Source organism: Coenobita brevimanus, chromosome 97, assembly GCF_032717465.1.
Source record: "Coenobita brevimanus isolate Jiangsu-jjx chromosome 97, ASM3271746v2, whole genome shotgun sequence".
Lineage (NCBI taxonomy): Eukaryota > Metazoa > Arthropoda > Malacostraca > Decapoda > Coenobitidae > Coenobita > Coenobita brevimanus.
In genome coordinates, this window is record NC_137050.1 from 10,088,847 (window position 1) to 10,112,829 (window position 23,983).

At 40.3% G+C, this 23,983-nt stretch overlaps 2 protein-coding genes and 1 pseudogene across 2 annotated transcripts in view; 1 reads left to right on the top strand and 2 right to left on the bottom strand.

Moving 5' to 3' along the window:
- Positions 1-23,983, top strand: part of LOC145413852 (carbohydrate sulfotransferase 4-like) — a 610,328-nt gene that overhangs the window by 131,185 nt on the left and 455,160 nt on the right. The window lies entirely within an intron of this gene.
- On the bottom strand, positions 66-18,540 carry LOC145413717 (uncharacterized). The gene is made up of 5 exons (XM_080283373.1): positions 18,349-18,540; positions 15,112-15,373; positions 5,037-5,180; positions 1,440-1,641; positions 66-328 (listed from the first exon to the last, which is right to left on the bottom strand). Exons 1-5 carry the CDS (start codon positions 18,534-18,536, stop codon positions 219-221), a joined length of 906 nt encoding a protein of 301 aa, XP_080139499.1. The 5' UTR covers positions 18,537-18,540; the 3' UTR covers positions 66-218.
- On the bottom strand, positions 17,140-17,258 carry LOC145413945 (5S ribosomal RNA; annotated as a pseudogene).

Consider the following 23,983-nt stretch of genomic DNA (forward strand, 5'->3'; position numbering starts at 1 on the left):
AAAGAAGGAATGAACAATTATCTTAAAAATAAAGTTAAAATTTTAATTACTTAGACCTTGGACTGTCAACATATGTATGGTCTCCGGTTCTGCAAAATAATATCACAGAACGATACAGTAGTAAAAATTCTGGATAATCAGAACTTTAAAGTAAATGAATGTACTTAAGACAACAAACACAATAAAACAAAATAAAAATAAATAAAGGGTAAAAAGGTCTATAACTCAAATGCCTCAACAAAGTCTGTGACGTCTTGGCAGGTAAGAAGTTGGGACTGGCCACTAAGGTATGGGTGGACTTCTTTTACCTTCCGAAATCTGGCTGCCACTGAAAAAAATCAGACAACATTTTTACCAATTCACAAGTCTCAGATACACGAAAGTCTATATGCAGTTAAACCAGAAAGCAATAGTTCCTCTATGCAATTTAAGTATCATATCACTACATCATGCATTGTCAATCAGTTTGAGTGACAGACATTAACCATATTTCTTTCTTTATGTAGTTCAAGAACAGTAACCTATAATGTGTGGGTACAAAGTGTGAAGCCTCTGTATACAGCATGAGTATTTATAGGTAGCAAAAACATCCCACCATCACCATTCCACCCCAAAAAAATGATATACAAACATATATATAAAACACACTATCAAAACAGTCATCCAAAATCTTCACAATCAAAAACATCTTTCATATACCTGCTCCTGCCATTATTCCCTCTGAAACTTCCTTTCTTAGACAACAATAAAATCATCCTGCCAGAATATGATGTAGCTATTACCCTACTCTACTACAGAACTGTATGTATGTGTGTATATATATATATATATATATATATATATATATATATATATATACCTGTACTTTCACTCACAAGAGGAAGAGTTGGTGAGTAAAATGATCGGTAATTCATTTCCCTAAAAGCCCTAGTTTCCAAGATATTAAGGTTTGAAAACAAGCAATTTTCTGCAGTTTCCAAAAAATTGCCTGTAGTGAGGTGACGACTTCGTTAAATATTACCTCGCGCTTGCGGATTAATTACCCACAAAACCACCAGGCACCATAATTTGGTTATATGGTTACCACCCAACACAGTAAATGGTTTCCTGGTGTACAGGAAACCATTTAACTTGTCATGCAGAGCAGAGTCACCCACAGACAGAAGAAAGAGGAAAGAATGAGGGGAAAGAAAGACTGAACAGGAAGGGGGGAAAGAAGGAAGAGAGGAAAGGGCAGGCACCTGAGAGCAGCACTACACTGAGTGAGTGGATAGTGAGTGCCCCCACCTACCACTATGCACATTTATTATCCAAATAAATTGTTATCTTAAAAAAAAAAGAAAAATCAACCATCAACCAGTTCATTAAACTAGAGTACAGTACTGTATCATGATAATGATCTGCAGAAATAACACAGACAAATATACTGTAAATCATACCTTCATCTGCACAGGCCACTGCAATATCATACTTGTATCTCCTATTCCCTGCATCCCAAATAATTTTCCAGCGAATGTCAACCTCATGTCCACGAGCAGGTATGAAGGTGATGACAACGGGTTCTAGGTCCCTCACTACATCAAAGTTTGGAACATCTGCCTCCAACTGTGAAAGACACTCTTCACGCTCACTTTCCAGCACCTGGTCAAGAAAGGATTACAACATATACTGTACAATGTATCACATCTCCATTTTTCACTGTTTTGCTATTACAGCATTGTTACCTCCAACACAGCAATAGTGAAACCCCCCAATCCTGGGACTGTCCTAAACTCAATGGATCATTTGAGATTCATTTCATTTTGAAGGCTTAGTATATACTGGCATGTGTCAGCACTGTTCACCTGATGGCAGCTCTCCATGCTACACAATCTCTGTTAAGTCCCTTAACCATGAGGTCATTTTTTAGGATCTTGTTCCAAGTGTTCTTAGGTCTACTTCCTAGTGCTCTACCTTCCATATTTACACTCACAGAACTTTCTATCCAAGTTTCATCCTCCACTCTCTCCCCATATCCAAACCATCTCAATGTTCTCCACCTCATCACGTCAACAATGCCATCAACTCCCAGCTAATATCTCAGCTGCTCAGTCACATGCAATTCTGTCATTCAGAGACATACTACACATCCACATGGCCAACTTCATCCCAATACACTAAAATCTACATCAAGTTTATGTAATGCAATCTTTGTGCCTTATTAAGATAAGAGATATTTTGACAATCTATCCTTTTCATCTACCAGGGCATGAGCATTTCCATTCATTTAGGTGCATAGTCCCCACTGTCCAATCACACCATCTATTCTAGCATCCCCCATTTTTTCATTCCTATCTCCAGTCAGAAACATCCTTTACTCTTAACCTTCTGCAGGCATGCTTCTACATCTGGCCAGAGCTCTTCTATCACTCTAACCACTTTGTCCTCTGCTGGAGAATGTATATACTGTATATGAGGCGTTTAGTCGAATAATGACAAACGTGCCAAATCCAAAATTGAGATTTAGGTCGCAACACACTCGTCCACCATTTTTCTCTCCAGTGGAAACATTTTATGACTTGTTCATCTTTACAACATGGTCGAAAGTCCAATATAACAAGGTAGATTCTTGTCCCATCACGCTGCAGGTTGGTATGCTTGGCTTGTGTTTTTCCTGGGGAAAGTTGTAGTAAAAGAAAGGTGAACATGCCAGCAAGCACTCCTTCAGGCTGCCAATGAGTGGTGGGTCTCATGATGACCTTACATTCACAGTCAATCAGCAACCGTGTTCTGTGGATGTAACCAGATCCTGCCCTTCCCAGTTCTGTTTACACTGCAAGCCACACAGATGTGCTTATGGTTTATTACATTATTTTCACCTCAGATTTACAGTGATTTATATCACAACATGAGCGACTTACATAGCGACGGCGACCAGGAGGTCCCTGACCATACACGGATGTGAAAACGTGATCCATCTTCTTGGAAACATGCAGTTGCCAAACAAAAACGAAATGCTGGGGAAGCATATGTGAGTTATTGCAAAAAAAGGGATGTGCCAGCTAAGAAAATTGGTCCTACTTGTGTGTGGCTCGATCATCAACTTGGGCAATGATAAAGTGAGTGATCTATTTACAGCTTTTGGGGCAATGAGTGATTATAACCCTTTGTGAGCAGAGCCTTTCCAAATTACACGGGAGGCTGACAGGGTCTCACTGGACCCTAAAACTTTTTGGTAGATTTCTGCCATATGCATAAAGCTACATCATTTAAATTTTGTGCATATGTTGCCCAGGACAAAGTACATGAAGGCAACCCACCAGCATCCCTTTTGTTTGTTTGTTTGTATTCTACGAAAATTATTTATGGTATATATATATTAGAAATTTATAACAGTTTCAGTATGGAATCACTGAGCCTACACTTTTTGAATGTCTGACTGTCAGTACTCATGGAATAAGTTCTTTACATAAAAACAAGCTCTGGTATGAATTATGATACATAATCATAAAATAAAGCTATCTTTATAATGTTCAAATTAGATACAAAATTTTTTGTTTTCAGTATCACACAAATATAAAGAAAATTTAATTTTTATCATGGGAAAACAACCAAATAATAGCACCTTTCCCACAATACAAAAAACAGTGACTTCTACAATGCTAATAATGATAATACAGCAGAATGTTAATGTCAGACTGTTCAACCACTTCATATTCAGCAGCATCAGATAATTCACTGCCTGGATCAATATCTTCAAAAAAAAATCAGGCTGGCCATTATCTGCCAAAAAATTTCTGTCATAAAACATTGACTTTGGTATTGACATTGTCTTTAGATGTCAAAAAAAAAAAAAAAAAAAAAAAAAAAAAAAAGTCACATGGAAAGTGAGGTGGGGTCACAGCAGACTCCCACAAACATTTTTTACACTGTCACTCCTAAATGCTGAAAGTTTTTTAGCTCAAAAATTATATGCTTATAAAATAACCATCTACAATAAAAGTCAAGGACAGGCAGATCAGAAAAATAAACAGTGGCTTAATGGCATCATTTTAAAGACATTGTAGGGTCCAAAGGGACCCCACTCAGCTCATGAAGGGATAACAGACAGAACAGTTACATTGCCAGTTATGTGAAAAATGTTGCTATGAAGTGCCCTTGTGTCATGGGCCATAAATCACCTAAGTTATGTACGATTAGTTATTGTGTTGAGCATGCCAATGTGACTTATGACGTTTGTCACTAATCATTCCTCTGCATTCACGGTTTAGGATAGTGTAGAGTTCATTCTGTACTCAGCAATGTGACTGTAACTGGATCAGCGGAAACTGACAAGTGAGGGACTGGTCCTACTCCAATACAAGTTAGTGATGAATGGAAGGCACTAGTTAGACGATGTACTGACTACTGTTAATCCTCACACCTCAATTTTTCTTTTCTTTTCTCATAGAGGTACTATGGTATGGGGTTAATAACTGTACAGCATTATGACCTGATTTATCATATATTTTGTATTTTATTTTTATTTGGCTTAAAGTATTATACCAGCCCTATTTTTTGAGACATTGTTTACTGAAATTGGGCTACTGGTTAATGAGTTACAACAAAACAAATTTTTAACTCTTTATTTCAAAACACTGATTTGACACGTTCGTCGTTATCTGACTAAACGCCCCATATACAGAAAGTAAACAGAGCATACACGTGTATGATTACCTTCACAGATGTTCCTAACATTCCCAGTTTTCAGCAACAGTACAACAGGCCACAAATAACAGGTTTAACATCATGCACTTAATGAAATGATAATCAATGCATTACAACATGCAAATATTCCTTTTGGAAAAACTATTTCCTTCAGTGTATTATCCCAGTTCACAGAGTTCAAGGTTGGCCATTATGTTACAACGTACTGTATTGTGAATTCCTATCAACTGCATCCTCCTCTGCCAATCCTAGCTTCTGCATGTCCACTTTTATTCCATCTCTTCATCTCATCAGTTTTCTTACCCACAACTACAGTATTGTTATAATGTGCAGTATTAAACTAGTATTACCTGAAGGAAATACAAGTCACTAGTGATGCTGTGTAATGTCGTGGGTGCAAGAGGTTGGTCAGACTGAGTTGCTTGCTTAATAATCTCTCTATGAGAACTGCATTTAAGGCTTGTCATCACATCCACTTCTCGTTCATTGTCCCTCTGCAAGACAAAATAAAGTTACTTTTACCTGAAACTAGATACATCATTATCATCATCATCATCCCAACCCACATTCACATCTAATATGATAGGAAGCAGGACCCAGAAACACAAAGAATGCAATAAAATGGGAGAAATTTCAATTGCACGTCCAGTGAAATGGAATAGGTTGGACCATTATTCACGCATCATAACAGCCCTAATAATCTAGGCTCCATTTTACAAGCCTAACCATTTGCATATGATTCTCTTCCTGTAACTTTCACTACAGATGTCCGTCCTATATGCCTGCCAGGTTGTCATTCCACCAAGTACCAAGAAAATGAGGATATCAAAACCTCTTCAAGTACTTTCCTTTACATATAATAAATAACTTCATCCTCCCATCTCAGTTCCCTGTCAATTCAATAGCGGTGTCAACTTCCATACCTCTGTTTCTCAAAAATTTGTCTATCATATCCATCAACCCTCTTCTTGATGATTCTGCAAACATCCATTTTTATCTTTTTCCATTTATAATTTTTTTGAGTTTGGGTGATGCCCTTTTACATCATTTTTTTTTTTTTTCCATTTATTATTTCTTTGAGTTAGGGTGAAACAAACACCAGCTGGAAAAATCTGTTGGCCACACCCCCTTCATTCATCATCCATGCTTGGTTGGCAGTTGTCATGTCTGGCAGTAGCGATGTAACACTAACACCACATTCAAACTGACAGCTGTAACAATAACATCACCAATGCTTTTCATCTGAATGTAAGAACACTGTCTCTGTATTTTTAATCCTTTGTTTTCCTTAGTATTCAACCTTTACAGCAAGCAACCACAACCTGTGATCCATTTAGCTGCCAATAACGACAAGTCTACATGCATTAGCAGGCCTGCTGGGATTGCTTGCAGAATGTTATCCTCCTCCCATGTAGGCCAAGCAAATGCATTAAGTAACAAAGATTTGAGCCAACCAGTGAAAAATAGCGCCAAAACCATTACAAACCAATACAGGCATTTTCCATAATTAAGAGGGTGAACCTTTCATCATCATCATCATCATCCTGACCTCCCCTCCCACCCTATGGCAGGGTGAGGAGTAGCAACATCCAGACAGCCCAAGTTTGCCCAATCCAGTGGGTCACCCTCCCATTCACTCATCACTCAAACCCCCAAAATCCTGGCTCTATCTGTGGTAGATGGGAGTGCCTATCATCCACTCACTCAATGTAGGGATTGCCTTATGGTCTCTACACTGAATGACAAGCAAAATGGTTTCCTGTACCCAGGAAACCATTTACTACGTTGGGTGGTAACCATATAATTGGGGTCTTTGGTCGGGTTAAGTGTCCCTCAGATTCCCCTATCTGAAATCACTTAATCATGGCAAATGTTTCGGAGAGCCTCGGAGGGCCCAAAACTTGCCCAGAGCCCCAAACGAATGGGCAGATTCGCATGGCCATAAGGAATGTGAGAGGTGTGAATGAGGAAAGCAAGAGGGTGGAAATGGTGAATGTGTTCAAGAATGCAAGATATGCTGCGATGGCATTGTGTGAAACAAAGATGAAAGGGTGTGAAGTGGAGGTGTGGGAGGGTGTGAAATGTGCAAGATCAGGAATGAATTGGCGAAGAAGATGCAAGGAAGGAGTTGCACTGTTGATGAATGACATGTGGTAGAGTGGAACGAGGGATTGCAAATGTGTCAGCTCAAGATGTATGTTTGTCAGGTTCAAGTTTGAGAAGGTGAAAGTGGCTATGATTGTAGCATATGCACCATGTGACGACAGGAGAGAAAAAGAGAAAGGTTTTGGGATGAGCTGAATGAAGCAGTGAAAGAAATGCCCAGGAGATGATATAAAGTGATCATAATGGGTGATATGAATGGAAGAGCAGGCACTGGTCCTGAGGATGACATAATGGGTTGTAATGGAGTATCTGGAGAAAATGATAATGGGAAGTGACTGAAAGATATGTGTCAGGAAAGGAGGTTGTGCATTTGTAACTTGTATTTCAAACACAAAGATGAGCATAAATATACATGGTATAGAGGGAACAAGGATCATGTCGAAAGAAGCATGATTAATTACGTGCTCGTAGAAAGGTCGATGCTTGGAATGGTTGTTGATACAAGGGCTGTGAGAGGACGATGTGGAGGTCTGTTAGATCATATGATTATGGTATGCAAGATCAAGCTGAGAGGAGTGAGGTGACCCAGGAGAGAGAGGGGCAGTTAGGGAGAAAGACGAAAGTCAAGAAGCTGAGGAGCAAAGAAATGGCAGATGAATACAGGATCAAAGTAGTGGAGGAGTTACAATCAGTGAACTGGAAAGAAACAGATTTGGACAGCCTGTGGAATGCAAAGATGGAGTGCTTAGTTAGGAATGTGAAAGCAATGTGTGGTGTGACAGCAGTAACAACAAAGAAGAAAGTTACAATACAGTGGGATGACGAGGTTAAGAGAGCAGTGGAGGAAAAGAGGAAGAAGTGGCTACAGTGGTTACAGGAAAGAGGTTCAACTGAAATAAGACTTAAATATATTGAAAGGAAGAAGCATGTGAATGCAAATTATCATCATCATCGTTTAGCGTTCTTCTCTTCCTAGTGCCGGGGTTGGACGTGATATGAGTCGAATCCATTTATTTCTGTCCTCCGCGTCTTCTTCTCTTACATTTAAATGTCTCATATCTTGCGTAACCACTTGCCTCCAAGTTCTCTTTGGTCATCCTACTGGTCTCCTTCCATCTACTTCCAGCTCCATAGCCCTTCTCAAAGTGTCATCTTGCTCTCTTCTGCGCACATGACCAAACCATCTCAATCTCATTCTCCGAATCCTATCCTCTATGCTCTCCACTCCACATCTTCTACTCACCTCCTCATTTCACACTCTGTCTCTCCACTTAACTCTTGCCATATACCTCAGCATCCTGTGATCACATATTAACAGGAGCCTCTCCAAATTTGCTGTCAGTGCCCATGTCTCTGCAGCATACAGCAGCACAACTCTGATGCAGGTACAGTAGATCCTCGCACGGTGAACCAGCAGTATCCCCAGGTTCACTAACAGATTGGCCAACTCTCTCCACTTTCTCCACACGCTTGTGATCCTGGTCCTCACTGCGGCCTCTGCTCCGCCCTCACAGCTCATGGTGTCACCAAGATAGCAGAACTGGTCTATTAACTCCAACACACCAACATCCACTGCTACCTCATGTGGCCTCACTACTGGCCCTCTAACACATGCTGGGCACCTGAAATTCTCTCCAGCTCTCCTTAAGGTCCTGAGTCCAGAGCATCTACCATGGCACCACTTTGAGCAACCTGAACACCACACAGCGTTGACACTTACTCCCCCTCCACACACTCCGCATGGATACCTTCCTCTCTGCGGTCTCACTGCTGGCTCCCTTCCAACCACCAACAACTTTGTCTTTGATCTGCTGACCTTCAGTCCTCTTGTTTCCATCTCTCTCCTCCATTCCTCAAACATCTCCACAACTCTCACCTCTGACTCCACCATCAACACCCGGTCAACTGCATACATCAGCTGCCATATGCTATCACCTACTACATCTCTCGTCGCCTCCCGCATCACTAGCAAAAACAAAAAGGGGCTTAACGCCGACCCTTGGTGAACTCCAACTCCGATGCCAAACGCCTCCGACGTTCATGCAATTGCTGTCACTCTCGACCTTGAATTTGTATACAGAGCCAACACCAGCGCCACCAGTTGCTCAGGCACCATCTGCCTCCTCAGTGCCCACGCAATCACTCTCCTTGGTATCCTATTAAAAGCCTTTTCCAGGTCCACAAATATGTGAAACAACATCTTCTTTTTCTCTCCATACTTCTCCTGTAATTGTATCATGATAAAAATGGCATCCAGTGTTGACTTCCCCTGCTGAAATCCAAACTGGTTCTTGTCAATCTTTACGATCTCCCTCAACCTTGCCTTCAAGATCTTCTCTCAGACCTTCATACTATGTTCCAATAGCTTCACTTCGCTATAGTTCTCACATTTCTGCACAAATTACTCTGAAAATAGGAAGTTATTCCGGAGAGAGGTGCGGAAATGTAAAGGCGGCAGCGGAAAGAAATGTGACAGTGTGAAGGATGTAAGTGGTAGACTGTTAACCCACGGGGATGAAATTAGGACCAAATGGAAAGAATATTTTGAAAGCCTACCAAATGGGAGAAAGAGCAGAGTCACCATAAACGTGATTGGTTTTAGGGGTGTGCAGAGAGGGAATGCACTGCCAGGAAACGTGACACTTGCACAGGTGAAGAACACTGTGAAGCAGCTGAAAAATGAGAAAGCAGCTGGGGCTGACAAGGTGTACACACAGATGATTAACCCCTACACCGCGGGCTTGTTTACCAATGACCTGCGTGTGCCGCGGGGTTATTTGGGCTCCGACAGACTCTCAAAAAATATTTGCCAAAAATCAGTTATTAGTCCTAGAATAATAAAATTACATATGCTTATGGCACATACCTTCAGCTTTCTCCTGGAATGGTTGTTGAGCCTTCGTCAGTTACCGTAGGACTTGTGGAGACCTCTGAAGTAGGGTAACGAAGTCTCCACTTTACACTTCCCGACAACCCGTAATATGATTACCACAGCCAGATACAAACACTATAAACACTATTCTACAATTTTCAAGTAGTTTGGGATCCATACTAAAAAAAAAAAACACTGTGAAAGCAATGGAAATTACGAGCGCGTCTGATTGTCGCACTGGCACTAGTTCGCTCTTAGTAGTCTGTCATTTATTATTCATAAAACCCCTCACACTTTATATTTCTATTACTATATAACACTTATATATATCTACAGTCTTTATTCATAAGTTTCCTTCAGTAGTATTAGTTTATTGTCACTGTAGGGATTCAATTTCTTTCAGTAAAATACGTAGCATTCACTTTCTCGTCCTGTATACTGGCACTGAGAGTGAATGTCACTTTCATCTTCACTCTCATAACTCATAGCATTCAGACATGCTAGAGTGAAACTTTCACTTTCATTACTCCTAGGGTATATACTCGTATTCTTATAATACTACTCATTTACATTTCTATTTACGTTCTCTATTTTATTTACGTTATTTACATTTCTATTTTATTTACACTGTGTTGTGCACTGTCACTTGAAATAACTTATAAAACTGTTTTCCATTGTTCACGTATATTTACATTCATTACTTTCACTTGCTGTTTACACATTATTTACAATTCCACTTGCACTGTTTTACTCAATAGAAAGATCGTAGTCACTCTTTTATCAATTGTCAGCCCTTTACCTCTTTCCACACGAGGTTTAGTAAGGGGGTAAAGGTCACAGGGCCATGTGCATGGGGGTGAAAAAAGGTCTTGAAGTCAGCAAGAAGAAACATACGTACTCTCACTTCGGAAGTTGAGAGTAACCTGATAACGGAGGGCTAGCGTGAAGGCCTGCTAAGGGGTTATTCAGGGTAACCAATATTACTTCTTGAAACAGCTAAGTCTAGCACTGATATGATTGGCAGGAAATCTAGACAATACATTATAAATTTGGTAGTTCCAGGTGAATGTAAATATCACTTAGGCTTCTCCCTTCCCTCCTTACATGTATATTTATTTCGAAAATAGATTACAGTAGAGGCCTACTTAGGAGATATATTTTCAGAGCTACCAATGTTAGATCTTGAAACATCTTTGTTTAGCACTGATATGATTGGTAGGAAATCTAGACAATACATTATAAATTAGGTAGTTCCAAGTGAATGTAAATATCACTTAGGCTTCTCCCTTCCCTCCTTACATGTATATTTATTACGAAAATAGATTATAGGGCATATTTCAAGGGGAAAAAAACAGCGAAAATTAGCGAACGAGTGCACGTGAGGTGTTGTCAGGTGATAATTAGCCAATTCCAGGTGTTTGGCACTCTCACTTACCTTATTTCTTTCTTGTATATATTATTTGGTATAAGAATAGGACATAGGGCTTATTTCAATGGATGAAATCAGTGAAAAATTCCAGGGAAGATTTACTTAGCGTAGCACGGCCGGGCAGGCGAGAGGATAGGGTAATGGAGGGGGGGTAGGGAGGGGAGTCAAGAAGGGGGAGAAAAGGCTAAATTGTCAACAATGGATGGGAGTACAGATGAGATTAGGAGTGCTGACTAGTGTTGGACATTGGCAGTACTGATAGATGATACAAGCCCCCACTTGGAAGCCCGGGTGAATTCAAAATAACACAGAATCACAAAAGCGACGCCCCGCGGTATGATCCCTTGCTCCCAAGCGTCACGAAAGTGACGCCCCGCGGTTAAGGGGTTAAGTGTAATGGAGAGAGTGGAATGAAGTGGTTGTTGGAGATAGGTAAGAAGGCATGGATGAGTGAAACTGTGCCAGCAGAGAGGAAAAAGGCTGTGATTGTATCCCTGTATTAAAAAAAAAAAAAAAAAAAAAAAAAAAAAAAAAGTGAACAAAGACAGTGCAAGAATTATCATGACATAAGTTTATTGAGTGTGGTACGGAAGGTACTGTATATGGAAGAATTATTACAGAGAAAGTAAGAGAGATATCAGAAGTCCTAGTGAGTGATGAACAGGGTGGCTTTAGGAGTGGCAGAGGATGTGTGGATCAAATATTTGCATTAAGACATATAGTGGAGAAGGCTTGTGAGAAGGTCTATAACATATTTATGGCATTCATGGATCTGAAAAATGCAAATGACAAAGAAGACAGAGGAAGATTGTGCAAGGTTTTGTGCATGTACTGTGTAGATGATAAGCTGCTAGGTGCTGTCGAGTTTTTATAATGGTAGTGAGGCATGTGTATGGGTAAATGGGCATCTAAGTGAATGGGTTCACGATCAGTGTGGGCGTGCGACAAGGTTGTGTGATGTCCCCATGGTTGTTCAATATATACAGTATATGGATGAGGTGATAAGAGTAGTAAAAACATCAGTAATGGAGAGAGGGAGAGCATTGGTAATGAATGGTGATGGATGGAATATCTCAAATTTGTTGTATGCTGATGATGCAGTACTACTTGCAAATACCGGATAAGAACTGGGCTGACTAGTGCAGAGTTTTGCTGATGTCTGTGAGCATCATGCCTTGAGAGTAATTGTAGAAAATAGTAAAGTGATGGAAATTGAGAGAGAAGGTGACTCCCAGTGTGATGTTACAGTGAAAGGAGAGAAACTGGAATTGGTGAGAGAGTTCAAATACCTGGGTACAGTGTTAGAAAAGAGAGGAAAATGTGCAAACAAAGTGGAAAGTAGTGACACAAGGAAGGAAAGTAGCTGGTGCAATGAAGTCCTTGATAAGAAACAGGGGCTCGAGTGTTGCAGCTGCACCAGGCTTGCATGAAGGAGTGCTAGTACCAACTTTAACATATGGATGTGAGACTATGGTGTGACATGAAAATGAAAGGTCAAGAGTGAAAGCAGTGGACATGGGACTGCTGAGGAATGTACAGTATGTGGAGTACAAAGTGGATAGGATATGAAATAATGTGATTCATGAAAGAAACTCTGAGGACACCTGAATTGAAGAGAGTGTACTGAAATGGTATGGTCATGTGCAGAGAATGAATAACCACAGAGTGGCGAAAAAGGTATATCTGAGCGAATTTGAAGGAGGCGAGGTAGGCCAAGGAGAAGGTGGAGAGATATGGTATGTGAAGAAGAGAGGTATGGAAGTTGGTGAGGCTAGGGACTGACAAGAGATCAAGCTGGCTGGATGAATGTAATGACAGGAAGTGCATGATCAGGGACTTGGCACCCCTTTTTAATGTGACGGCATCCAGATTGACTCTATCAGATACATTTATGTGAAACTACAGATGTGAAGATTTAACTGTTGTGAAAAGAGTAAGACAGGGTGGAAGTGAACTTAGCAGGGGAGTGAAAGATAAAAATGGGAGATTACTAGCGGAGAAGGGAGAAAAAGTGAGCAGATGGAGAGAACACTTTAAGGAATTGCTGAACATAGAGGATGGAAGTAATGCGAGTATAAGTGGCTGGGGAATGGCTGGGAGAAGGAGGGAGGTGAGAAGACAGGAAGAAATCAGTAGGATAGAAGTTGTGGAAGCAATGAAGAAAGTTAAATTGGGGAAAGCCCCAGGAATTGATGGTGTGTGTGGTGAAATGTTGAAGCATGTGGGAGAGATAGTAGAATGGATGTGGAAAATGTGCAGATTGGCCTGGGAGGAAGGTAGAGTCCCGGAGGATTGGAAGTCAGGTATAATTATTCCCTTGTACAAAGGAAAAGGGGAAAAAGAAGTATGTGGTAATCATAGGGGCATTTGTCTTCTCAGTATAATAGGACAAGTGTATGGTAGGATACTTATTGACAGGGTTAGAGAAAGAACAGAGGAATTAGTTGGAGAAGAACAGGGAGGCTTTACGAAGGGAAGAGGTTGTGTAGATCAGATATTCATTCTTAGTTCTTTAGTGGAAAAGTTTCTAGAGAAGGGAAAGAAGTTGTATGCGGCTTTCATGGATTTGGAGAAAGCATATGACAGGGTGGATAGACAAGGATTGTGGAAAGTATTAAGAAGATATGGAGTAGATGGGAAGTTGTTGAATGCTGTGAAGAGTATGTACTGTATGATGGTGCTAAGGCTGCAGTGCGTGTGGATGGTGAACTGAGTGAATTTTTCTCTCTGAAGGTTGGGTTGAAACAGGGATGTGTCATGTCTCCATGGTTGTTCAATCTGTACATGGATGGGGTAATAAAAGAGGTACAAGGTAGGGTAGTGGATATTGAAGTGGCCCTGGTGAGAGAGGGTAGTGTTTGGAAACTCCCTGTACTGTTGTTTGCAGATGATACTGTGTTGTTGAGTGAAGACGAAGGGGAGCTGCAAGGCTTGGTGGATGAGTTTGGGAGTGTGTATGAAACGGAATCTAAAGGTGAATGTAGGGAAGAGTAAAGTGATTGAGAGAGGTGAAGTCAGTGAATGTACAGCGAGGTTGGATGGTGAGGAATTGGAAAATGTGAGTACGTTTAAGTACTTGGGTAGTGTGATGAGTAAGGATGGAGGTTTGGAGGGTGAAGTGCTTGAAAGGGTACAGCAGGGAAGAAAGGTTGCTGGTTTCTTGAAAGCATTGATAAGAAGCAGGGAAGTGAGCATGGAAGTGAAAAAGTTACTACATGACAGTATTGTGATACCAACTCTAACGTATGGAAGTGAAGCTTGGACGTTGCTGGAAGGACACAAGTCAAGAGTGAGAGCAGTGGAAATGAGTTATTTAAGAGGAGCCTGTGGAGTCACATGGAGTAGTAGGCTGACAAATGAGGATATAAAGGAGCATTGTGGTGTGGATGTGGATGTGACAGGAAGTGTTAGGAGGAATACACTGAGGTGGTTTGGCCATGTGGAGAGGATGGAGGGTGAAAGACTGACGAAGAGAGTGTATGTGAGTGACGTGGAGGGAAGAAGAGGGAGGGGGAGGCCGAGGATGAGATGGAGGGATGGGGTGGAGAGGTATATGAGAGAGGGGGGTGTGAGTTGGGAGCGAGGCAGTGAAATGGTGGGGGACAGGGCGATGTGGAGGCGATTTGTTTGTGGCCACCCCAAACGGGATTGAGGCGTCTGACAATAGATAGATAGATAGAATAGAAAAGACAATTGGCTTCAGAATAGAAACCTCATATCACTCTCCTCCCTTCATTCAGAGCCCCAATGAGGAAACCCCAGTGCATATTTGTTTTAATTCATTCACTACAAAGATTCAGGAAATGGAATAAGATGCTCTTGTAGTTGCAGAAAACGCTGTAAAAGTCACTGTACTAAAATGATAAGGAAATTGTTTCTAACCACAAACAGATCTCCATTTCTGAATAATTTAATCTGGCAGCTATTAGACCAAAAAAAAAAAAAAAAAAAAAAAATCACTGAAGTATGGTTTTTCAATCAGGCCTAGTGAAAACTGAGCTCAAATAAGAAAACTCACATCATATGAAGCCAAGAAATCTGCAGCATATGCCACATCCCCAACTCTGCCTTCCACTGTAAGCATCTTGACCACAACCACTACCCCCGGTATTGTCCTGTCCTTCCTACTGCCCTCGGAGTCTTCATCCAGCCTGTCCACAGCCAGCTCCAGCTTTGACATACCACTCACACTCAGCAATTCCTGCGTTGCTTTCCTTTTTTCTAGTATATCAATATATTTATCTGATAGATATAACTTTTCAGCTTCAGGTCCAAACATGCTGGGGGAAATGAAATTTAAAATAGGATTAATTTCAACTTCTACTTCAATTACATAATACAGTCTATTACGTGAACCTACTATATCTATCTGCTATTATGTGCTACAACTATACTGGTATACAGGGTATTTAGCAGATGTCAAACATGGCTCTGACAAACATGATACAGTACTGGTACATAAACATGCAAGACACAAAAATATTATGAAAAATCATACAATACTACATACACAGTAACATAATCACATTTATTCACGTGTATGATACTTACTGTGCTTTTCCTAAGGTCCTTAAAACTGTCTGAATTCTTGAAACTACAGATACAGTATATCATATATACACTGTACTATCTCACACTGACAATTAACAAGTTGTCTAATACAGTAGAGTATAGTGGCATGTTGGTGCAGTTTTCATTACTATGTACACTATACAGTAAGCTACATACGTACTGTTCCGTAATTCATCATGCTACCTCCACATTGATGATTCAAGCCAGACAACTCTGAACATCATTAACACAATAGGTTCTTTGTATCAACCATTAATTTATCCCATTCAGTAGACTGACATAGTTTTGTTGTTCATGCTACTGCTACTAAACAACTCCAATCAGCTAAGGGGAGCCCTCTGGTTGCCAGTGCTTTATTGAGGACTGCATCTAATCCCACCAATTTGAAAAGGTTCTAATGCTTTTGGTTTAAAAAACAATAATAATACAGTAATGTAATACAGTTCTCTGCTCTAGGAAATAATTCTGAAATACTAATCAGTATCTACATTATCAGGCATTGATGTGTGTCTTCATATTTTTGCTGAACACAGAGTCGTACACAAAAATGAATGCAAGGCCAGACAATGTGACACTGGCAGAAGGCATCAGGTGGTGGTGAAGTGTATGCAGACATGATGAAGTGTAGTGGGGACTGGAATGAAGTGTTTGTTGAAAATATATAAGGAAGTTTGGATGAGTGGAACTTAACCAAAGAGTGGAAAAAAGGTGTGATTATCCCCTTGCACAAACATAAAGGTGATAACAGTGAGTGCAAAAATTATCATGGTACTAAGTCTGTTCAGTATTACAGGAAAGCTATATGGAAAAACTATACGGTACCAAAGAAGGTAAAAATTACAGAATATCTGGTGAGTGCTAAACAGGGTTGCTTTAGAAGCAGTAGGGAGTACATGGATAAAATACCTGCAATGGGAAAGATCAAGAAAACTTCTGAAAAGGATTTTAAGGTATATATTTATGGCATTTATGGATCTGGAAAAAGTACATGACAAGGTAAACATGAAAAGAGTATGGAAAGTGCTGCATCACGTGGCATGATGAGTTACTGGTCAAACTTGTGCACCATATGATCTATTTCTCTGGGTACTGTACTGACAGTTCATCTGCTTTTAGACTGAGTTTTCTATTTTCAAAAACTGGACCCCACCCACACCATAAATTAGTGGGCAATAGAATTAACATTATGATAATGGTGATGATGATGATGATGATGATGGGAACTCATATCAATGAGTACAGGTGACACTAGAGTTTCATAATAAACTTGGAGTACCTATGTGTATGGTTCACGACTGGACAAAATTATCTCGCACTACAGGTAAAGTACAGTACATTTAACACGATTATACCTCCATCCATCCATCCATTGCCAGACGCCATGTATCCCAAACGGGGTGGTCAAGGGCTTAGAGTTAATTGTTTTACAGGGAGGGACACTAATCCTCCACCAACCCCACTTGACACGTAGGGATGCCAACAGCATCTGGTGTTCCCTGGCGGTCACCCATCCAAGTACTAACCAGACCCAACGTTGCTTAACTTCGCTGATCGGACGGGAAGCGGCGTACTCAACGTGGCATGGCCTCATACCAATTAATCTGGCCAGACATGTATGGCAACACTGCTCCTGCCGAGATTCTGATTGGCTGGAGGTGTTTGTTCGATTTTGTTGTTGCTTAAACTGATACTCTCTTTATTATCAGATGTGATACTGAGTTTGTCGACAATACAATCGTCAAGAGCAATAAGAAATCCATTATATACTTATCAACAATGAAATTTTCGTAGGAAGATAGAGATCTTGAGTCAACAAAGTATTATAACAGTCCAAGTCAAGGTCAGCATTCGAACAATTCCTTTAAATCTCCGACACTCCTTAATATAACAGAAAATTAAGGAAACCTGCATAATCTAAGCGTTGGTATAACACATTTAAATTTTAAGATCAGTCCAAACCGTTAAATCGTGCCACAACTCTGAATAATTAAAAATTTTAATGAAAAGTCGAGTTCTGTGGGGAGGGAGGTTTGAAAAAATCGCGAGAAATCAAAGTAGGCTAAAGGAAAACTATTTCATTATATATCCTCTATTATCACAGTACGGACTGATCTTAAAATTTAAATGTGTTATACCAACGCTTAGATTATGCAGGTTTCCTTAATTTTCTGTTATATTAAGGAGTGTCGGAGATTTAAAGGAATTGTTCGAGTGCTGACCTTGACTTGGACTGTCATAATACTTAGTTAACTCAATATCTTTATCTTCCTAAGAAAACTTCATTGTTGTTAAGTATCTAACGGATTTCTTATTGCTTTTGACGATTGTATTGTCGACAAACTCAGTATCACACCTGATAATAGAGGGTATCAGTTTAAGCAACAACGAAATCGAACAAACACCTCCAGCCAATCAGAATCTCAGCAGGAGCAGTGTTGCCATACATGCCTGGCCAGATTAATTGGTATGAGGTATAGTAGGACAGCAAACTGCACAACCTCTTTGGGGAAATGGTGAATATTGTATTATCTCTATCTCTTGAACTGTTCACTAGCCAAACTATCTGTCAGTGAACTGTAGCTGAGGCTAGCTGCATGCCAGTAAATGCAGACACAGTACCAGAAAGTGGATGACAACTCAAGATTATTAGTTAAATAAGAATGGTGTGTAAAATACACCTTACCTGACATCTGCATCATTAGATGATAAATGGACTTGGTGAAGTAATGCTTCTCCTCTCAGAAACTTCATATTCTTTTCAACTTCTTTCATTTCTTCTTCCAACTGGCTGATCTCTCGCATAGCACTACTATAAAAATATCTTGTCCATTCTGACTTTGGGTTCTTGGCAATTTTCTGATGAGGAGACATGGTGCTTCAGCTGAAAGAACATTTGAAAGAGAGCAAACTCATTATACCGTACACTAGATTCTGCTATATCAAATACATTAAACCTACACCAGGACAGTTTAGCTGCTGCCATCCATCTCAACATGTTACTCAGTCAGTGAATAAGCATGCAAACAAATACCATAATATGGTATTTGGTTACATGCTCATTCACTGACTAACATGTGACTTGAATATTTACAGTACATATTATGCACTGTAAATATGCAAGTCACAACACAACCGAGTTGTAGTTTACAGTCATCCCTCGGTTATCATGCATAATTGGTACTGCATAAAATGTGCGATAACGAAAACTCGTGATAACAAAGACCCAGAACCTATGGGATACATCCTAATTGGTCCATGGCACCTAAGACCTAACCCCAATATTCCCTTTTATGACAATTTAAAACCTACTAAATACATACAAAATGTTATGGTATCAGGAACACACCTAGGCATGGTTAGGTTAGCCTAATAGATAGTAGCCTTTGTTGTTGTTCTTGATGCTGTCGAAAGTAGTCCATGATTTGCCTTTGCCGCACTATGTTGAAGTGATGGTTTAAGTGGTCAACATAGGAGAAACTCACCTTCTACCTGTGATGGTGTGGACCAATGAAAAAACAAGCTCTGACAACTAAAACATACCAGTCAATGAAAACAGCTCACTCATGTGATGATGTCATCAACTGATGCGATGAGCCTATGTACGTGTGAGGCACACAAGGGGGACCCCAAAATTCCTGGAATAAATCAGTACCGTAGAGTGGGAAACAAAAACAGTTCCCCTGTATGCTAGTAGGTACCACTTGGATCAGTCTGGTGAATCATTCTGCCACGTGGCACTGAGAGGGTCAAGTCAGTATTTCTGGAAGTTTTTCTTTGTTCACGCATGAGACTTCTGCAATTTTCATCCTCAAACTACTATGGTAGATTTGAATGAGCAAAGAGTGAGCATTTCTGGGGGAAGTGGGGGTGGGGGGATTGTGGCTGAGGCAGTGACAATGCCTGAGCAAACTTTCATGGAGCAGGCTATGAAAAAACATAAGTCTACAAATGATATGCACATTTTAAAAGGGGCAACATGTCCGTCAAAGACTCCACATCCTGTCTGTCCTTCAACCTCTCAAACAGATGAAAACATTGAGTAAATTCGACAGGCAATCTTGGAAGATCGTTATCGCACTATCAACGAACTAGTGGAGGCCACAGGCGTTTCTTGGAGTTCAATCCAACAGATTTTGACAAAATATCTTGGCATGCACCAAGTCAGCAAAAATTTGTCTTCTGTCTTCAAACAGGTCAAAAGGCAAATCATGTAAATATGTGTCAGAACTTGAAAGAAGCACTAAGAACTGAATAATCAACCTGTGAAGACATATTTTAGTGGCAAATTTAGAAGACCTGTATCCATTTGCTTACCTTCAGTGATACTAAAGAGGCTCAACACAAGGCTCATATAAGTGCCTCTTCTCAAATTATTAGGCTTCTCAGTGCTAACAGAAGAACAGAATTAATTTTTTGGATAATATCGGTTTTCAGCTCATAATCATTCCCGTGAATTTTATTATGTTCTACACACTCATCTCCTCAAGTTCATCAACATTTCCGACGGAAATGATGCTCAAAATCGAATGAATCACATCAAAATCCATCAGAATAGCCCAAGTTTCGTGGGAAAAAGCAATATGGGCAGGAAACCGATATTTACCAATTTTTTTTGTAGACTTCCACTTAACGGTACCTTGTGGTACAGATCAAAATTGAATGAATTTCATAAAAAAGTGCTGGATAATCAGTTTCAATGCTTAAACCGTGTTGGGGCTTATGCTAAACATTAACCATACAACTATCTTGAAGTGGAAGTAAAATCCTTCACGTCCACCGTAGCTACTGTTTCATTAGCCTGCTACTTTTCCGATGCAAAAACTTGTGCTGAAATCTCAGTCCGTTTAAGTGAGAATGCGGAAGTTCAGTCTCCCTCATATTAGCTACTCACAACATAAACCTTTAGAGAATTTGCTGAAAAAAAGTCAATTCCCCTGAGAACCGAAGTCCAATGTTGCGGGTTCGTATGTTTACAATCTATTATCTAAAGTCCAATCATCTAAGAGGTTTTATACAGTAAAGGATAACAACCAATCAGGAACCTCGTTACTTCTACCAAGTTAACAAGCGTTATGAATATAAATATTTATCAAAAATTAGAAACATTCTGAACATTGTATTTGAATAACGTCCATAATTTTTTAAAACTTATCATCAAATAATTAGTAAAACGAGTAGTCATTTTAAAGTATTCAATTACAAACTGAATTTGAATTTGAGTGTGTAAAAGGTGTACAGAGTACTTATACAACAACAAAAAAAGGTGGTGAATCTTGCCATACACACCTTCATGCGTGCACGGCTGCACGCAGACATAAAAAGACGTCATCACTTGGTGACGCCCTGCCTGACAGCTGGGACTAAAAGGCATGCATGTGCTTGCTTTCTAGCCCCAGCTGTCACTTCGTGACGCCTAGGCTCGACGATCGCGGACTAATGGATCCTGACCAGAAAGCCGAGGTCTAAAGATTAGACCTTGCTGAAATCAACCACCATCCAGCCATCGTTCAGTAAACCATATCGTAATAACATCCTTCCTAAATCTTTTCTTGTGTCTTCTTAATAACTTGCTCCCTGGTGAAGTGGTAGATACTTCCTGGACTCCCCCACTATTTTGCTGGGTCCACGGCCATATCAGTAGCCGGCGGTCCAGGAAGTTTAGCTGTGCACCTAAGAGACCCTGCCTTTGCTCTCCCGGACTGGGTAGGACCGCGGCCCTAACAATCTGAAACCACCCTGCTCTCACAAGTGTGTGTCCTTGTGACGCGCACACACATACACACACACACACACTCACTTGTAATGGTATGGTACCTTCCCCTAAAATAACAGAAATGTGAACTGTGCCCAGACGCGATTTAAGAATACTGTACTGTTTTTACTTGGCCAACAAGTGTTGGAGACAGTAGCATAGCCAATCCTCAAGTAAGAGATGGGGGAGACAAGGTGGAGGCAAGTCCCATTCTGAGGAGGCCCACAGCTCTACTGTGTGCACACGTTAAATAATCATTTTCACATATTTTTTAGATATGCACTTCACATCCACCGGTGGCAGTATCATGCCGCGGGCGAGGAGTGATGTGTATTGTTTACCACTTTATGCACATTTCACCACAAATAAATAGTAATATTCTTGGGCTTACCTCATTCTACAGATATATCAGTACAAAAAAAAAAAAAAAAATGAAAAGAAGTAGGCCCAAAAATTATACTGGAGACACGAAAATATGATTTTCTTACCTGACAAGAGTTGCGTCGCGATGTCCCTGATCAGCATGGTCGCAAAATTGTGCTAGAGCATCTTGAAAGATAGATGGATAAAACATCTGGAGGCTATAGACATTTTGGCAAAGTCAGTTTGGATGCAGAAATGGAAGGTCGTGTGTCTCTAATTTGGTGAACTTCTCCAGGGCGATTGACGTGCCATATGAGATAGTTGGGTGGATTGTCTTTGACAAGGTAACCCATAAGCGACTAATGTGGAAAATGGAGCACGTAGAAGGACTGAAGAGGAACCTCTTGGAGTGGATGGAAGACTTCATTAGAGACAGACAGATGAGGACAGTAAGGATAGGATGGAGGGAAGTAACAAGTGGAGTCCCACAGGGCTCGGTACTGGCGCCCATAATATTCTTGATTTACATAAACAATATGATGGATGGAATGGACAGTTATGCAAGTCTGACTGCAGACGATGCAAAGATCATGAGAAGCGTAGAAGATGAAGAGGATTGTAAAAGTCTGAACAGGATTTAGGTCTACGATTGGAGCCGGCTGTGGGGAATGAAATTCAGTGAAAAAAAAATATATATATGCAAAATACTGGAAATGGGTACAAGTACTAAGGGTCCATCACTGTATTACTCGATGGGAAAGGAACCAATCACAAAAGCGAGAGAAGAGAAGGACATCGGAGTATTGGTCCAGGGTAATTTGTCACCCGAAAACACGTTAACTGAATTGTCAGAGAGACATATAAGCTCTTGACAGACATAAGAGTGACATTCCAATACATGCATGAAGAGATGAAAAAACTGATAGTGGCTCTGATCCGCCCCAGGTTAGAATACGCGGCAGTGGTGTGGTCCCCACATAAAAAGAAAGATACGGTACAGTATAACCAAGATCGAGAGATTACAAAGAGCAGCAAGGTCCCCAGCCTGGCAGATCTATCGTACATGGAAAGACAAGAAAAGCTGGGTCTGCCCTCCTAAGAAGAAAGAAGAGAGAGGGGTGACAGTAGCTGTGTACGTGGCCATGATGGAAGTAGACAAAATTGACAGAGACCTGTTTGTATGGGATGGGAGAGCAACAAGAGGACATGAAAGAAATTGAAAAAGACAAAGTTGCTTTAAGGGTATCGAGGAATGCAGTTTTCCATATAGATGCCTTGACCTGTGGAATAGCCTGGACAGACGGATTGTCCAGTCCAAAAACTTAAATGAGTTTAAAGCAAAGTTTGACTGGTTGAGACACGGAGTTGTGTATATCACAACTCCGCCAAGTAAGCGAATGGGCGAGATTCCCCCAAAAGACCTCGCTCCAGTCATATATCGGTAGGCGAAAAACAGTTCACTACTTCACTCCGATGACGCATTTTTGCTTTTTCTCTTGCAATTTCCTGACTATTTTATTCAACTTTGGTAGAGAGTTTAAATATATTCATCACTAACCCCTCCACTTCAAGCCATCTCCCTTAAGTTGATAAAAATCGTCTGGTATTACCAAGTTTTGTCTAAATCGGATAAAAATTGTAAAAGTTGACCTCTTCCCATTCTCTTAGCTTTGTCCTTTTCCAGGCAATAACTGCCGTGAATCCAGCCCTCCAGTCCAGTGCAAAATGCAACCCCTGTGAAAAAACCAGGGTGATCGGCTTAACCACTTTCGAGCCTGAGGAGTCTAAAAATGAAGAAAAAGAAAGAATATGGAGATTTTTTTTTTTCTACCATTTTATGCGTGTTAGCATTATGTTTTAGCTACTTTGGGAGATGTTTGAGGTATAGGCAATCACGAGAATTAAGGCTAGATGCTTTAAAAAATTAATACCTCTTGGGAAGTTATGACTTACATTAGGCAAGTTGGCAACGACTTAAAACTAGCTGGTATGGATTTATACATACCAAGTCAACAGCTCTCTAAAAGCTCTAACTCTCCAAAATGGTTTGATAACAACTGTGTAACGACCCAAAAGTCATTAGCATATAACTTTTACTTAAAAAAAAAAAAAATCTGAATCACTGTCAATTTAAAATTGCTAGAAACCATGCAAAAGCTGAAAAAAAAAAAAACTCGCAAAATCAAACTTTCTTCAAAATCAA

What these genes read in the sequence shown, in the direction of transcription:
- LOC145413717 (XM_080283373.1), bottom strand. Translation starts at nt 18,536, where the DNA reads ATGTCTCCTCATCAGAAAATTGCCAAGAACCCAAAGTCAGAATGGACA. An exon ending in TCTAATGATGCAGATGTCAG is followed by an intron (nt 15,374 to 18,348) that starts GTAAGGTGTATT and finishes CATTTCCCCCAG; the next exon opens with CATGTTTGGACCTGAAGCTG. An exon ending in ATTTCTTGGCTTCATATGAT is followed by an intron (nt 5,181 to 15,111) that starts GTGAGTTTTCTT and finishes TTTGTCTTGCAG; the next exon opens with AGGGACAATGAACGAGAAGT.